This window comes from Lichenostomus cassidix, chromosome 3 (assembly GCF_008360975.1).
Source record: "Lichenostomus cassidix isolate B80296 chromosome 3, HeHo_3.0, whole genome shotgun sequence".
Lineage (NCBI taxonomy): Eukaryota > Metazoa > Chordata > Aves > Passeriformes > Meliphagidae > Lichenostomus > Lichenostomus cassidix.
The window spans coordinates 1,618,461-1,634,554 of record NC_139483.1 but is presented as its reverse complement, the minus strand read 5'-3'; the positions used below and the strand labels follow the sequence as shown (position 1 = coordinate 1,634,554).

General features: G+C 39.8%; 4 protein-coding genes across 11 annotated transcripts in view; 3 read left to right on the top strand and 1 right to left on the bottom strand.

Moving 5' to 3' along the window:
• SLX4IP (SLX4 interacting protein) overlaps positions 1–6,384 on the bottom strand; it is a 70,970-nt gene extending 64,586 nt beyond the window's left edge. Inside the window, exons 1-3 of the mRNA XM_085054009.1 lie at positions 6,299–6,384; positions 4,870–5,013; positions 2,762–2,810 (exon numbers count right to left, since the gene is read on the bottom strand). Coding sequence (XP_084910135.1) covers positions 2,762–2,788 — 27 coding nt within the window. The 5' untranslated portion in view covers positions 2,789–2,810; positions 4,870–5,013; positions 6,299–6,384. The remainder of the gene's footprint in view (positions 1–2,761; positions 2,811–4,869; positions 5,014–6,298) is intronic.
• On the top strand, positions 5,834–7,621 carry LOC146438856 (uncharacterized). Of its 8 annotated transcripts, none has more exons than XM_085054015.1 (3): positions 6,378–6,494; positions 6,839–6,893; positions 7,413–7,621. In XM_085054015.1, exon 3 carries the CDS (start codon positions 7,430–7,432, stop codon positions 7,619–7,621), a length of 192 nt encoding a protein of 63 aa, XP_084910141.1. In that variant the 5' UTR covers positions 6,378–6,494; positions 6,839–6,893; positions 7,413–7,429. The 8 variants fall into 8 exon arrangements, with proteins under 8 accessions (XP_084910143.1, XP_084910141.1, XP_084910138.1 ...); XM_085054019.1 differs by having other exon boundaries at positions 6,394–6,494; positions 6,842–6,893; XM_085054018.1 differs by lacking the exon at positions 6,378–6,494 and adding an exon at positions 6,508–6,637 and having other exon boundaries at positions 6,842–6,893.
• A 1,690-nt stretch (positions 7,622–9,311) lies between these two features.
• On the top strand, positions 9,312–9,703 carry LOC146438855 (uncharacterized). The gene has a single exon (XM_085054020.1). The coding sequence runs from the start codon at positions 9,312–9,314 to the stop codon at positions 9,459–9,461; it is 150 nt and encodes a 49-aa protein (XP_084910146.1). The 3' UTR covers positions 9,462–9,703.
• Positions 9,695–14,619, top strand: MKKS (MKKS centrosomal shuttling protein). Its single transcript, XM_085054008.1, has 4 exons — positions 9,695–10,685; positions 11,204–11,379; positions 12,038–12,148; positions 12,619–14,619. Exons 1-4 carry the CDS (start codon positions 9,695–9,697, stop codon positions 13,057–13,059), a joined length of 1,719 nt encoding a protein of 572 aa, XP_084910134.1. The 3' UTR covers positions 13,060–14,619.
• Positions 14,620–16,094: the final 1,475 nt, after the last annotated feature.

Genomic DNA, 16,094 nt, shown 5'->3' with positions numbered 1-16,094 from the left:
GATTTTGCTTTAAGCCTCACCAATTAAAGTTAAGATTTATTTCTCAGAACAGCCATAAAATACTTCAGCAACACACAGAGAAAGATTAATTAAATTCATATGCTGGGGTTATTTTACCATGCAATGCTTTATGAAGTATCAATATAAAATAAAACTGAAAATTGATGATCAAATTAACTTGCATAAAATATTATCTATTGCACTGTATCATCCAGCCACTTGGTAGGTGAAGAAAGTGTGTTTAGGACCTAAATGCAGTTTTTGTATTAAGGTTTAAAGCTATTTCACTGTGTCAATTAGTTTATTTAAATCCCTCTCAATTGCCCATAAAGCCAAGCTTAGGATCGCCTCTCAAACACAGACCAATTGCTCCCTCCACTGGAGGTAACCAACCATTACATCGGCGTGCAGAAATCTGCAGATAAAACACACGTTGATAACAGAACACATTAGAGGAGTTTTCTGCTTTATTACTTGACAGTCAGCTAAGATTTGACAGACTGATAAGCTGCACTTTTTGCTCTCTTACCGAAAAGGTTCACATGCACAAGTTTACAAAATCTGAAAGCTTAAAAGTAGAGAATGTAGAAGACAAGGTGAGGCACCTGAAACACAATCACGGAGTGGTTTGGGTTAAAAGGGCCCTTTGAGACCATCCCTCCTCCAGTTCCAGTGCCCTGCCAGGCATTAGAGCAGATCAGGCTGGACGGGGCTCTGAGTGGACTTGAACACTTCCAGGGATCCACAGCTTCTCCTGGCTCCCTGTTCCAGCGTGTCACCACCCTCAAAGGGAAGAATATCTCCCTAAGATCTAATCTAAACCTACTCTCTGTCAGTTTGAAGCCATCCCCCTTTTTCCAGTCACTCCATGCTCTAGTAAATAGTCCCTTCTCCATCTTTCTTGTAGGCTCCTTTCATGTACTGGAAGGCCACAGTTAGGTCACCCCAAAGCCTTTTCTTCTCCAGGCTGAACAATCCCAATTGCCTCAGCCTTTGCTCACAGGAGAGGGGCTCCCTCCCTCTATCATCATGTCCCTCCTGTGAACCTGCTTCAACACATCTGTCCTGAACATTTTCAGACTCAGTAAAATGCCCCCATCAATTTTAAACACAAGGAATGGAATAGTATTTCTGTACTCCCCCTGCAGAGAAAAGCAGGAATAGTTTTTAATGTAGAATCTTCTGTACAGGGACCTTCCTTGCAAAATTTATGTGAAAGATGAACACTCTTAAAAAAGAAAATATTCACATGAAATACAAATCCAGTGAATGTCAAGTAACAAAACTTTACCTGATCTAACAAGCAAAATGTTGCATATCTCTGCACAAAGGGAATTTCAATCAGATCAAGGTAAAGTTAATTTTCAGCATTTGGTACATGCAAAAACTTACCCTCATTTCTCAAATACTATTACAAAGAAAAAGTTGTATTTCCAAAAACTTTATCTGTGATACAGCTTAGCTACAAACAGGTTCTCAATGAGAACCTAACCCTTGCTCAGGCAGTCAGGGATGCTAAACTTGGTGACTGCAAGGCCCATGCTGAATACCAGTAACACATCGATGCTGAATACTGAAGCTGTAATGACACAGATCAGAAACCAAGTATCATCAGGATTTTTATCAAGTGAAGACATTTCAACTCACACCACTTGTTTTCTTGGGCACTTGTATTAATACTGATGATATCTAGAGTTCTCAGCTGAGAAAAGCAATGCCTTTAGCCTCAGTCCTCTTGTTACCCACATCAGTGGTGCACACACTCAGAGTACCAGCTAAAATGTGCTCAAAATCAAAGATATTTCTCTTTTAAGTCCTGTATTAACTCAGCAGCACTGAGTAATATAGACATGATACAATTAAATGAAGGTTTACAATCCTGTTAAACAGTAAAAAAATTAAAGCAAGCATCCACTAAATGACAACAGTTTTCCTTGGAAAAGAACACAGAGCACAAAAAAAATTAAGTGCTTAGTCTTCTCATTAAACAGGTTGGTTACCCACAAAACCAAGTTTCAACAGCTTCCACAGTCTGATCACTCAGGAAGGACCTTGTAGATGCCCTCCAAAAAAACCCAAGCATACCCACAGAGGAGAAATCTCTTGTGTTAGGAAAATTCCTGGAAAAAACATTTCCAAGAGAATAATATGTTGTGCTAATCACAATTAGGTTTATTTATTGATTAGCTGGTAAAGTTACAGTAGACGAATTACGAAGTGTTATGTTTATTGCAGAATGTTTTGAAAAGCTTTGCTCTTCAGCACAAAGCCAAAAGTCTGGGACTATTTGCAAAATGAACTTCAATGGTATTTTCTTGGACATGAAACAACTAAGGCAAAAACAGAGACTAATAAAATGTCAAGTATGATAAATAGTCTAAGAACATTGCTACACCTTAGACCAGGACCCCTTCAACCTCGGAAATACATAAATAATGTTACATAATTACAGTAAGAAAAGAATCCACCCAGAATTTCATTTTAGGTAGCAAATACTGTTTTACTGAGAATTCATGCAATTTCTAATTCTAACTGCACAACTGATCACCTTAGTTGCAGCATTTTAATTCTCAGCTGACCTCATACACACTCTGCCATGATACAGCAGCAATTCCAAGTTTGCTTCCAGAGGGAGAGAAAAGCTCACACAAAGTATGTTACTATGACCAGAAGCCTGAAGCATGCACTTTTAGTATCAACATACACATTCTAACCAGTATTACAGGTTTGGTTTTTTTTTAAAGCTATGACTTCTACTTACCTTAATGACAAATTTGTTGGATGCCATGATAGGTCAGGGTAAGCTGCTCCTATAAAAATACCAATTAAAAGTGATCAGCACTAGAGAATCACTCAGCTCTCTACACCAACTGAGAATGATGTTTACATCTGTGGCTCATTTTATCATTCCTGCTATTCTTCAAACCTTGCACTCTGCTTTAAAAAAACTAAGGAAAACTCTTATATAAAGGAGAACTACTTAGAATTACCAAATCTTGTTGGTTTCTTTTAGTGACCCTCGTAACTGTTCAGGCACTTTGCAGCCAACCACGAAATACAAAGTTAGAACTCTTTTATGTAAGAAACTGTAGCTTTTGGCTCATCTGCTACCCATACATACATACACATTATGTATATTTCAAATTTTAGACTACTTTACACATAAAGCAACATCACCTGAGTCTTATGGTGGTTGTACAGAAGTTAAGTGAACTTTGGACATCCTCTTCTCTTGCTGATCCCAAACACTACCTTAAGTGCTTAATTTGGGATCCTGAGTGAGGTACATGGAGCTGCACAGACCCTGACCCTGCTTCAGGCCAATCCAGGTAGCTCAGGAAGCATTAATTTGTGCTAGAAGTTAAACACACATTCCTTGGGCTCAAGGAAAAACCCTCCATTAATTGCTAACATTCTTTTCCAAACTGACAGTCACAGCACAGAAGCTGCTTGGGAAGTTCATCATCCTCCACCTTGTGCCATGCCACTGTCATTCTCCCTTGCACAAAACAGCCCAGGAAACTTTCATTTCATCAGATTAAATCCTGTCAACTTTACTGACAGCAATTTTGAGAAATACAGCACAAGGAAATGTGCTCTGGACCACTTGAGACATCCTATTTCAGTTCAGTCATGTAGTAAGTGCTACTATATAAAAGTAAACAGAGTAGAGAAACTACATGAAGACTCTCAGTAGGAGATAAAACTCAGAAGTTGTTGAAACAGCAGCTGCTAGAACTAGTTCAGAAGAGATGTTGAAGAGAAATTGCAGCCACCAAGTGAAAACCAACAGAGCTTCTCCATTCTTTATAACATTGCTCCCGAGGAATAATATTTGGACTGCTAATGTTTTCTCATTAATCCTTACAGTCGCAATAACATAAAAAAGAATTGCAGCCAAACATGCCAAGACATCACCTCTTCTCCAAATGCTCATGCTCTGCTTGAGAACAAACAAAGCACGTGGATGAATCAGCTGAACTTACCCTGGCATCACTGATCTCTTTCTGGTAACAATTTACCTTCCAGAATACTACTGTTGCAACACCTTTGCTACTACTCAGGTGAGAACTGCTGGCAGGCAGCAATCTCCTCCAAATACAATTTGTAAAATAAACAGAAAAAGGCAAAAAATGCATAAGAAAAGTTAGCTTTGGTTCAATTTGCTCTTCCTGGGAGTAAGCTGACTTTGGGAGTTTGCCAACTACCCCGTTCTTTGCACTGACCACACAGATAAGACAAAGGAAATACAGCAGACAGACAAAATGTAAGCACACTTCAGAAAACAAAAAAGAAAATATTTTTTGTGTGAACCATCAGGAAAACCACTGAAGTGACACAGGTGAAAAAATACTCAATACTAAGAGATAAGAAGATGAGGAAAGCCAGTCATCAATTGCCAAAAAAAAAAAAACCTAGCCCCAAAATATTTTGCCATTTCCTGTGTTAAAAAAAAAACACCAGAAACACAGATCTGTTTGATAGCAAGAGTCTATTTCATGGAATGCTTTTTGTGTTGCAGATCTCTAAAGCAAACTCTGCATAAGGAAATATGACTATAGGAAAATAAGACAGAAAAAGTCCTCTCACAAGACTATATATACATTCAAAAAGACAAAGTCCTGATGTGCTATGGGTAGTATTTCAAGGTCTAAAATGTTGATACAACCTATACAGTAAGACATGATTTAGAACTAAATACATAGGCTGCCTGTAGGTAGAGTGAGACACACTTAAAAATAAAGAAGAATATCTTTCTTTCCTAAAATTGAGTCCAGTGGAGTGGTAGAGACTCAGGAGAAGGCAGAAACATGGGCACCCAGAGAGTGAGCTGAAGTATCCTCTGCCAGCTGATGAACAGCATCTTACCTTAGCAAAGCAGCTTCCTGTGGTGAGGAAATTTAGAGCTCAGGAGGAACTGAAAACTCCTGCCAGGCACTTGAAGATACAGCAGCAAACTTCACACACTGCCCATCTCCAGGTACCTTTACCACACATGGGGAGAGGGGGCACCTGAAAACAGAGAAACAAACAAATGCTAATTAAGGAACTCTGTGTGGTAAGTTGATATTAACTGTCTATGTGGCTCAAAATGAACTATCACAACATAAAAGAGGAGTTTTCTGAACTTTCCAGTCCAGCACCTGTCAGTTTCTGAGAGCAGATCCTAAGCTTGGGATGAGTGAAATACTCATCTATTCACACATCCATTAAAGCATCTCTAGTTCTGGAAAGACACACCAGAATATTCCCATTTTTGCCATTCACGATTTTTATGTTCACTGTTGCCAATTACTGCACTTAAACCTTGAAAAGTACTCTTCCAGTCAGCACCTTTTCTCCTCGTTGTTACTCACACACCTTCATTCATAAACTGCCCATTCACCTTTAAAGCTCAACAATTGCATTTCAAAATCATGACCCATTCAGCACAGAACTGCCTAAAACCAGAGGAGCCAGAGGTCCTGAGGAAGATCAGAGAGCTGTCACAGATAGGTACTACTATATTTTTGCACTGTAACTACCTTTTTTAACTTTTGTGGGACTGCTGAATGTAATTAACAAAGAAAAATTACTATTCAATGAAAAAAATATACTCTTTTCTGCATGGAGATTAGGCATTAAATACTTCTCTTTTGGCTACAGTTATAAACTCTGCAACTCTAAATGCAATTGAAAACAAACCCATTCATTGACACATGAATATAAAACGAGATATTCCTGAAAGCAACTGCAGGAGTATGGGTAGAGAGAAGAGTGAATAGAGGAAAAGTTTTACTGTATTCACAGGAGTGTTCGTTATAGGAGTGAATACCGGGAAATTGAACACAGGAAAGCAGAAGAGCTAAGGAGAAGCGGAGGTCAGGGAACAAAGCTATTTGAACTTGTTTCGGGCAGGACACTCCTGCCCGCCCACAGGAAGCCTCAGCCAGCCGGAGTGTAACGCGGAGTGCCCGCAGTAGCAGGTAAGCAGGGAAGAAGAATCAGATAGATAGATATACATATTCTTAAATGCGGCATATTCTCGAGTGCCTGCGGCCGGGCCGGGCGAGCGTGAGGCGCAGGGCAGAGCAGCTGATGCGGCGCCTGAAGCAGGCTCGGCGGGAGCCAACCGGCACCGCCACAGGACAGCGGCTCTGCCCGAGCATCCCCCCGGCTTTAACTGCGGAGGAAAGAGGAGCTAAAGGAGCCGGAGGAGCTGGAGGAGCCGGGCGGCACAAGGCGGCCGTACCTCTCTCCCCCTCCCTCCGCCACTGCTCCGCTCCCCTCTGCTCTGCCCTGCTCCGCTCTGCCCTACCCAAAATGGCCGCGCCCATCGCCGCCGCCCGCGCTGCCCGCACGCAAAATGGCCGCCAGCGCTGAGGCGGGCCCAGCCCCGAGTGACGCGGCGCTCGGCTAATGGCGGCCGGGGAGAGCTGGCACGTCCGGGGTCGTGCTGCCTTGGCTTCGGATTCTTCTTCCTGCCGGGGCGCGTTTGAACGCGCAGGGGGCGGGTGGGCGCTCGCCTCCGCGGGAGGGCTCTCGGGCAGTGCTTTCCTCGCCCCCCGCCACAGTGAGGAGAAAGCTCGGGTGCGCCGTGCCCGCGGTCTGTGCCCGGCGGAGCCGCTGGCCCTCGGCCGCCCCTCAGCGCTTCAAGGTCGCTGGGACGCGGGGAAGGAGGAGAATGGGGTTGTGAGGTGTCCAGAGGGTGACGGAGGGTGGTTGTAGGGCTTGTTACACCTGTCAGGGGCATGGAGCTGGGCGGTGTTAGGAGCGTTTCCTCCCCGAGCTGCAGCCGCTCAGACCGGTGGGGTGCTTTGGTATGAAACCTGAGCATACGTGATTTTGCTTCCTGAAGCAGGTACTTCGTAACGAAATACCACGGAAAGTAGTGTTTTCCCGTTTGTTATTAGATAAGGATTAATTTGTTCCCTTTGTAATGGTGCAGCATCTGAATGCCGTGAGGTGGTCAGGCAAAGCTGCACAAGGTAAAGCGGTGTCAGAAGCACAATACCTTGCTTTGCCTGCAATTTGAAAGTTCTGTATTCCCTTAGAAGCTCAGCTGTTCATTGAATTTTATTAGCTATCGGCTGGGGGGGAAGGTGTATTTTGAATCTGCTTTTGGGCTTCAGATAGTTACCATGTGAGCAGCAGCACTTGTAATTAGATAAAGCTTTGTTGCTTTGTTGTGTTTAAGATTTAGCATGCCAAAGCTCGAAGCAAATGCAGTAATTAACATTTCAAAATATCTGAATTGAGGTGGTTTTTTTTAAGTTCACAAACTAGGACTTTTTTGTTTAGCGTTTTAGTCATCTGCTGCACTGCAATTAAAGGTATTAACATTCAGCTTCATCTGTTCTGTGTTGTTATTATAGAGTAAGAAAAAAAGAATTTCTAGAATATGTTTAAAGTAATAAATTATCTTTACCTAGGTAGATGCCAGATTGCAATGGGTCTTAAAACCTTCTGGAAGGACAACAAAGTTCTGATTATTATGGGAATTAGCCTTGGGCTGGTGCACTGGGGCTGGTTTTACGTGAAGTCCAGTCCTATTTTCCAAGTGAAGACAGAGGATTTTGTTCCACAACCTGGGATTGTGACATACGTGATGCAAAGTGATCGCAAAGATAAAGAAAAATAGCATTAGTACTTTGTTTTTTGGGTAAGTTGCTTAATTAGTTGTATCTGTGTCTTTGAGGGAGGAGATTAATTAATTGAGAATTTGCAGACAGATACAGCCTTGGTGTTCTAACGTTAGTCTTTCAGAGTTTTATTCTTCTTTGCAACTGAGTTAATTTTTTGTACCTACATGGACCCAAAAAGTGCATTATAAATCTCATAAACTACTGCTAAATCCCATGTGATGGAATCAGTTAAGTGAGGGTATTATATGTCATATAGATATTTAAAAACTAACTCCAGTGACTTCTAGAAAGCAGCCAAACTCTTGTGACTGGGTCTATAACAGTGTCCTTTCAGACTCAAAACTGCCCAGAAATAATTGTGACTTTACTTAGTAATATATTCTGTGTTAGTAGGGATGGTGATTTCAATAGAGAATGAAGCAAAATTAAATACAAGATAAGTGTAAATTCTGTAGGGATTGCATAGAAATGTAAATAAACATCCCTTTAGGTTTTAGTGTTTTAAGAACTGCAAAACTTTCCTGGTAGGCATCTTGGAGTAAGAAATCTTTTTTTGAGCCAGATTTCTTAAAGCTGTTTGAACATCAGAAACTTGTTTCTGAAGTGGTTGCCTGGCAAGCACTGCTGACTCATTCAGTTCTTTTGTTCTTGAGTAAAATCAGGTAAATATCACTGTAGTTTTGATACTCTAGCACAATTCAGTGACGTTTATAGCAGCCTGTTACTTACAGACCTGCTGGTAACAGTATAGAGCAGTGGTCAGAATTGAAGTTATGAACAAACAGGTATAATTGATGTACTCCCTGTAGTAAAATCTTACTAGTAGATTTTCTCAGTTAAAATAGAATACATAGGCCCATTGTATGAAGTTCAGCAAGGCCCAGTGCCATGTCCTGCACTTGGGTCACAACTCCATGCCGAGCCATAGGGAAGAGTGGCTGGAAAGATTCCTGGGAATGCTGGGGACAGCAGCTGAACATGAGCCAGCATGTGCCCAGGTGGTCAGAGGGATCCTGACCTAGATCAGCAATAGTGTGGCCAGCAGGACCTGTGACCTCTGTGCTCAGCACTGGTGAGGGCACCTCCCTTCAGAGAGGACACTGAAGTGCTGCAGTCCAGAGAAGGGCAGTGGTCCTGTGAGGAGGGGCTGAGGGAGATGGGGATATTCAGTCTGGAGAAAAGAAGGCTCAGGGTGACCCCATTGCTCTCCACAACCCCCTGGAAGGAGGTTGTAGCTACGTGGGGGTCAGTCTCTTCTCCCAAGTAAAAAGTGATAGGACAAGAGGAAACAGCCTCAGGTTGCACCAAGGGAGGGTTAGATTGGATTTTAGGAAAACTGTCTTCACAGAAAGGGTTGTCAAGCACAGGCTGCCCAGGGAGGTGGCTGAGTCACCATCCCTGGAGGTATTTAATGGATGTGTAGATGTGGCACTTGGGGACATGGTTCAGTGGTGGCTTGGCAGTGCTGGGGTAATGGCTGGACTCACCAACAAAGATCTTAAAAGTCTTTTCCAACCTAAGTGATTTTATGTTGCAGTATTTGTCCTTATGTGACTTTTTTGGTGAAAACTGAAATAGGTCAAGCTATACAATGTTTTCATAAGATTATTCTAATACCTGTCTGTGGTTTTTTTTGTAGGTATAACTAACTGTGAATCTTTTCATCTGTGACTGTTGCCAGAAAAGATGAAGAAAACTACCTGGAGTAGAAAGAACTTTCTGCTTGTCGCAGGACTGTCACTTATAGGTGTCCATATAGGAAGCATGCTTGTAAACTTTGTTGCAAAGAAGTCTGCTCAGTCTCATTCAGAAGTTAAAAGAGATCGTCATGAATGAAATACCTTCCTGCTGTCATTATTTATCAGTTTTGCAACATGATTTAAGGTTCATTTTAAGAGAGCTGCGATGAGTAGTTTCAGGAATGTCATATGTACTGTTTCACACTGAAAATAATCCTTACCTGCAAAGAATTAAAATGTACTGTTCATGAAATTTAAAGGTGCAATGAATTATAGATCCAAGTAAAAATGAATTGTTTTGTTGGCTACAATTAAAATCTTTCCTTGAAAATGTCTCGACTTGAAGCTAAAAAGCCTCCGTTATTTATTAGTGACCCTTTAACTAGAGATGCAGTGAGTCAGTCGCTGTCTCTGCTGAGTGGAATATTAAAATCTTCCTATGGCCCTGCAGGTCGACTCAAGCAGCTCCACAATGGTGTGGGGGGCTGTGTTTGTACCACTTCCCAATCCTCAGCCCTCCTGAGGCCTCTTTCCATCAGCCAGCCTGTGCTGCGTGTCCTGACAGCCTCCGTTCTGAACCACGTGTCACGTTTCAGTGACTGCGGCTTGTTCACTGCCATTCTTTGCTGTGGCTTCATTGAAAACTTCAGGAGCCTGAAGTTTGCACCTTTCACTGTCATTAAAATAAGCAAGCATCTTCTGAGTTTGTGCATGGACTACCTGAAATCCGAGGCTTGCGCTTGCCGGGTGTCTGTGGATTTTAGCAGCGTTGAGACTCTAGTTTGTTTGGTACGTAGCATTTTAACAAGCAAACCTGCTTGTATGCTTAATAAAACAGAAGTTGATCATCTCACCACGCTGGTTTTAAAGGCTTTTCTATTTACTGTTCCATGTCACGCTGAGACTAATGCTGTTTTAGGAAAGTGTGTCATAGTACCTGTGAAAGGTAGAAGAGTTTTGGATTCTACAGTTCTTCCTGGACTGCTGATAGAAATGCCAGAAATCCAACTGGGAAAACCACTTGCTGTCAAAAGGACTGGTTCAAACATGATCAAGATTGCACTTTTCAGTGTGTCCATGTCAGGAGATGGCTTTAACCCTGAGGAAGGAACTATAGCAGTCCATCATGGTGTTTCTCTGGAAGCGTCAGAGCTGAATCAGTTGCTCAATGTAGGGAAGCAGCTGGTTGAGGATGAGGTGGGCCTTGTAGTGTGCCAAAAGGTGATGCATCCATCCTTGAAGCAGTACCTGAAGGAGAGCGGGGTCATCGCTGTGGACAGGGCTGGGCTGTCTCTGATGGAGCCCCTGGGCCGCATGACAGGTAACAGGCCAGTTCCTTTTCTAAACCATTTTCCTGAAACTTTCATTATGAGGTGAACATTATCTAGGGTGGTGTCATTGCACACTAAGGAATTTCTTACTTCCCTCTGTATCCTACCTTAGCAGCTGAGCAAGAGTTGTTCTTTTCTAGCCTGAAACCATTTTTCAAGGTGGGATTGGTCTTCTGCAGGCCCTGGTGGTGGCATACCACAGGTGTTATTACTGCTTGCTGCATGAGGGATATCAACAATTCCAGTAACTTCATTTTCAAACTCGTTCAAGGCAAATGGAACAATTACTTTTTTTTAATCTCAAACTACCACCTTGCGCTTTGAATATAGTGGTTTCTGTTTGTGATTTCTTGTGTGAAGTGAAATGTCACGTTATTGAGCGATGTATATAATTTAAAAAGCCAAGAGGAATAGTTTATGCTTTATGAGATGCAGGTGTTGTGATTTTGGTACCTAGCTGTTCTGATGATGACACCACATACTGTTCTCTGTTTTCCTTAACTGATAGGTTCAAAGCCTATAGCTTCCATGCATTTGCTGTCTCCTGGCTGTTATGGCAGTTTGAAAGATTTGTGCATTGAGAGTTTTGCTTCGAAGCGTTTTATACACCTAATTCCTGAGGACACAGTTATCTGCAGCTTGATACTCTGTAACAGAAGTGAAACAGCATGGGATGAGTTGAAGGTAGGCAAATTTTCCTCAAATCTTTCCTAGGAAAGTCATGTTTTTAATAGAAAAATAAAGTAGTGAGAAATATTAAATACGTTGAGTTTAGAAATGCGATTTTTTCAGTACATAAATGAAGTTTTCTTGTTTCCAGAATTTCGAAATCCTTGGAGTGCTCATATTGATTTAATGCCTCTGTTTTAATACAGGAAGTTATTTAGGGACAGATGCATCTTTCACCTGTTCTTGAGGCCAGTGCTGGATAAATATTTTCATTCTCATTACTTGGTCTGTAAGAACATAAAAATAAAAACTGCCTAGCAAAAAGCCAGCAGCAACACATACAACGATAGTCAAGTATTATTTTCCATTGAATAGTTGATCTGGAAATGTCATTGATACTGATAGACTTTTTATATATAGCCTTGTTTTGCAAAAAGAAGGTATAAAATGCAACTTTTTATTTCTGCTTTTCCATAGTGTGGGCAAATAAAGACAGTTTCTCATTAAGTGAACATGGTTTTGGAAATCACTCAGCGGCTTTATATCCACATGTAATTCAAGTTTATGGAAACTGTACCAGCAACTACTGAAAATTTTATTCCAATGTTTTTTTCAATGGGCTCAAATCCTGTTAATCATGGTATGTCTAACAAGAATTTCATATGATTTTCAGCATGTCTGTGAAACTGCAGAACATGTACTACAGTTAACAATGAAGGACCCTTTGGCATTATTAGGAGGGGGCTGTACAGAAACTCACCTTGCTTCATACATAAGACACAAGGTATGTAAGATATAAGGGTTTTTAAAGATGCTTCATATACTTGAGAAACAAGAATTTATGTAGAATCACTGCAGCAGTTAAAACACTTGTCTTTTTCTAGATTAATGTGGCATTTTTGTTAACTACTTATATAAAAATAAAGGGATCTATTTGAAGCACTCAGTTTTAATTATATCTTTTAAACTAAATACTGTATTTGTACTTGTTAATCTTTCTTTAGGTATCTATTATAGTAATTGCATGTTTTAAAGTGTTAAAAATATGTAGAGTTTTCATATTGAAAGATGATAATGCAGAACTCTGCTTTGACTCTTTCCTCTTGTGGGATAATCATGACTTAAACATTTTTTAGTTAGAACTGAACCATCTGTTTTGGGGGGAAAAAAAAGCAGCAGTATGATACAAGTTTAAAATAATTTCTGTAAAACAGTGTTCTAACTTTGCTTTCTTGGTTTTGTTTTCTTTTTTAGAGTTCTAGTCTGCCTGCCAGCACTTTTAAAGACCTAGATTGTTCTCAGACACAATACCAATTGGTTGCTGATGGGTTTTGCCATTCCCTGGAGTCTGTAGCTCGCTCTCTGAGTCATGATGATGGAGAAATTCTTACAGACATGGTTTATGGACACTGTTGGTTTGTTCCATCAGGTTCTCCCTGTGTCTCAAACTGGTCAGATTTAGTTTCAAAATGTGGCTGTGGAATCATTGGTAACACAGAGGACCTCAACTGGAGGTTTCTGCAAGGCCAGTTTGGCTCTCCTATCACACAGGGCTGCCCTAAAGAGCCCTCAGTAAAGGTTACTGACCTCCTGACCCTGGACTGCTTTGCTGCCAAGTGCAGTGGCCTGCAAGTAGCTCTGGAGACAGCCAACCTGATTTTGGATCTTTCATACATAATTGAAGATCAAAATTAGCTCTGATCTTATGATTTGTGTTGCATAGCAAGACACTAAATTGAAAGCAGGGTAATATATAATGTGTTAAAATATTTGAATAGGTTGGAATGTGGACAACAGAGAAATTTTAAATTCACCAGTAGGCCATTGAATAGTCTTCTCATTGTTAATCTCCTGTGCTCTGAAGCATTTTAAAATGTTCAACCTGTTCCCTCTGTAGTAAGAAAAGTTTTGCATGTGTGTTAGCTCTGTGGCATCTTCAAAGGAATGAGGATAATGGGTTCATTTGTTGAGAAAACATATTATATATTAGAATTTATATAGTCTCAACAAAAGCTTTACGCATTCAAAGTGGCTTTTGTATTGCAGCAGAACTTTATCATTGGTATTTTTAATTTTGTAGGTAAAAAAGACTTGGCTTACCAGATACCTTGAGCCACTTGTTTTTAATTTTGTTCTGAAATTTTTGTCACCGTATACTATATGCATTTTCTGTTCCTAAATTGCTGAAATATTTTAATTCATATATGTAATTTATTTAACATAAAACACAACCTGGAGCTCTTAAGATAGCAGGTAGGTAATAGATGATTTGAAAAGAAATGGCAGACTGGGTGGAAAAAAGTTTTGTCAAATGGACTTTGATTGTCTTCAGGGGAAGACAGGACAGTCTATAATGAAGTTTCTATCATTTAAGCAAAGATGCAAGGAAGAATGTCCCACTTACCCATTCAATTAACTCTTTGACTGTGCATGGCTTCTTTTAATGAAGTGGAGCTTTAAGCTTTCAGGGTTGTTTTGATCTTTAAATAAGACTGTAGACTGAATGATCAAAACTTTTTCTCATTTCAGCTTGCATGCAAGATCAAAAAGGGTGTTACAGTTTCTTACTTAAGCTCATTTTCTTTGCCACTTTTCTTCTCCCTCTTTGTTTTCAGTCATGAGGGACAAATTTTTCATGATATGTTTCCAGAAAACATTCGAGTCAGTTATAGTCTAGTCTGCTTATTTTTTTCCTAGTCTCTTAAGGTTTTAATATATTTATGTACTGCATATAAGCAGTAGAATTGTTTTGTATAACTCAATTTTGAAATATGTAATTAAAGCCAGTTCTTTCCAGACCTTTTGTACAAAGTCCTTTTAATTTTACAAGCATAAGTAATCATTTTCTCACTGGGAAAAAAATGAAGAGTTATTTAAAGTTCTTTATCTTTTTATGACCTGAAATGATTGCTTTAGTGCTATGAGGCATCCTTTGGGGATTTGTGGAAGAATGTTACAAGGGTTGAGAATGGAGGCTGTTCAAAGCTGGTTACTAAAAAGGCTGCTTTTATATCTTGATCCTCCCATATGCCGTGAACTATATGAAAACATCAGGAATAATGAAGCCATGTGATGGTGTGTATCTTAAGGCACAGAAGAATCTTGGTAATACTTCATCTAATTATGATTCTCCAGCTCAGAGTGTTGAATTATACCATTTTACTTCCTATAATAGCAGCTTGTTATGCAGTGTGAAAATGTTGAGTTTAGTGACTACAGCTGTGAAGTGAAAATTAAAGCAATATTCAAATGGAAGTAGTTGTGAGTGTTCTTTTGTCTTGGTATCTGAAGGTCAGATCACAGCTCTTGAATCAGAGCTGACAGTGTGTTTTGTTCTTCCCCAATGCAAAATAACAGATTAGAAAAAATTAGATTTAGTTTTTGGTAAGTAGCTAAAAATTCTTTTATACCTGAACTAAAGATTGTTTCGTGCATAAATAATTTTAATAACAATGAATTTTTGCCTCCCACTGTGACTAAAAAGGATAAATAAGCAACTTTCTCTGCTGTTCATGGACAGTTCTCAATTTTACTTACAGTATGCTTGAACCTTTAGTGTTTAGTGTTGCCTCATCTTTAAGGTGTAACATAGGAGTACAACGTTGGATACTTTTAAAAATCCAAGTAAAAAGAATTTTGACTCTCAAAGAAGAACATAAAGTAACTTCTTTGAACTTCCATGTTTTCTGATAAAATTTGGGTGCAAAAATGGTTGGGTTTCCACCTGTGTTGTAAAGTCGACAGGATGAAATATCCTCAGTTGTAATGCCTCTGAGAAGCCAATATGGTTTTATTGCCATTCCCCCTGGCATTTGAAGTTTGTTTAGGAAAAATTAGCATTACATAAGTACTGAGACAAGTGTTTTCTGATCATGACCTCAGTCATGTCTGATTTTCACAGATTGCTCAGAGGCTATTAATTTAAACTTTAATAATTCTATTGATAATTGACAAGTACGAATGTTCATCTCCAGCCTTCTCATCTGTGTTCATGTTCCAGGCCTAGAAGGAGAGAAAAAGAAGTGCTGATAAATCACTCAGGTCAGCAAATTTAAGTAAGATGCCAGTGTAATGTAGCTGCTCCTCAGTCCAGAATTTGTTTGGTATTTCAGTTCCCATTTGATGTTTAAAACTTCAAAGTGAAGACCAAAAAATGCTGATTATTTAGGAATCTTTATTTCTATTATTGTGACCTCTTTCAAGCAGATGCACCATTAAATGTTATTATGTTGGCATTGGTTAAGAATGCATAATACCTGCTTTTCATTGATCCTGCTTTTTATCTGTGAATTTGGAGAGTCCTTTGAGCCATATCTGAGGTCTTTTTCTATTTTCCTATCTATAAAATGGGAATAAAGATTTGTGAGTGAAAAGTTCTAAGATCCAGATGCAAAGGGAAAATCTACTTGCTATACAGGACCAAAGAGATATTTTAAAATAACTCAAATCCTTGCTAAAATATTAGAGTAATTTCATTAAGGGAATTTCGACCAGGATTTATATAGACTCCTTAAATTATTTTGCTGAGTAAAACACCACATTTTATTTTATTGAACCTGGATGCATTTTCTTGTTCTCTGAAGTTCCAGCAACCATATATCACTGTTGCTACCAGTAATCTTGATTTATTGCTTTACATCTTCAGTACAAACACAGAGAGAAATGTGACCTTAAAGCTCTGTGCAGGAGTGGTTGGAATTCAATGTCAGACATCAGCAGTCCTTACTGTA

Bases quoted from the DNA above. Each gene is read 5' to 3' on its own strand.
- LOC146438856 (XM_085054012.1), top strand. From the start codon at position 6,400: ATGGCGGCCGGGGAGAGCTGGCACGTCCGGGGTCGTGCTGCCTTGGCT. The intron at 6,638-7,412 runs GTCGCTGGGACG...ATCTTTACCTAG, and splicing joins CCGCCCCTCAGCGCTTCAAG to GTAGATGCCAGATTGCAATG.
- LOC146438855 (XM_085054020.1), top strand. From the start codon at position 9,312: ATGAAGAAAACTACCTGGAGTAGAAAGAACTTTCTGCTTGTCGCAGGA.
- MKKS (XM_085054008.1), top strand. From the start codon at position 9,695: ATGTCTCGACTTGAAGCTAAAAAGCCTCCGTTATTTATTAGTGACCCT. The intron at 11,380-12,037 runs GTAGGCAAATTT...TATGATTTTCAG, and splicing joins CAGCATGGGATGAGTTGAAG to CATGTCTGTGAAACTGCAGA. The intron at 12,149-12,618 runs GTATGTAAGATA...TTTCTTTTTTAG, and splicing joins CTTCATACATAAGACACAAG to AGTTCTAGTCTGCCTGCCAG.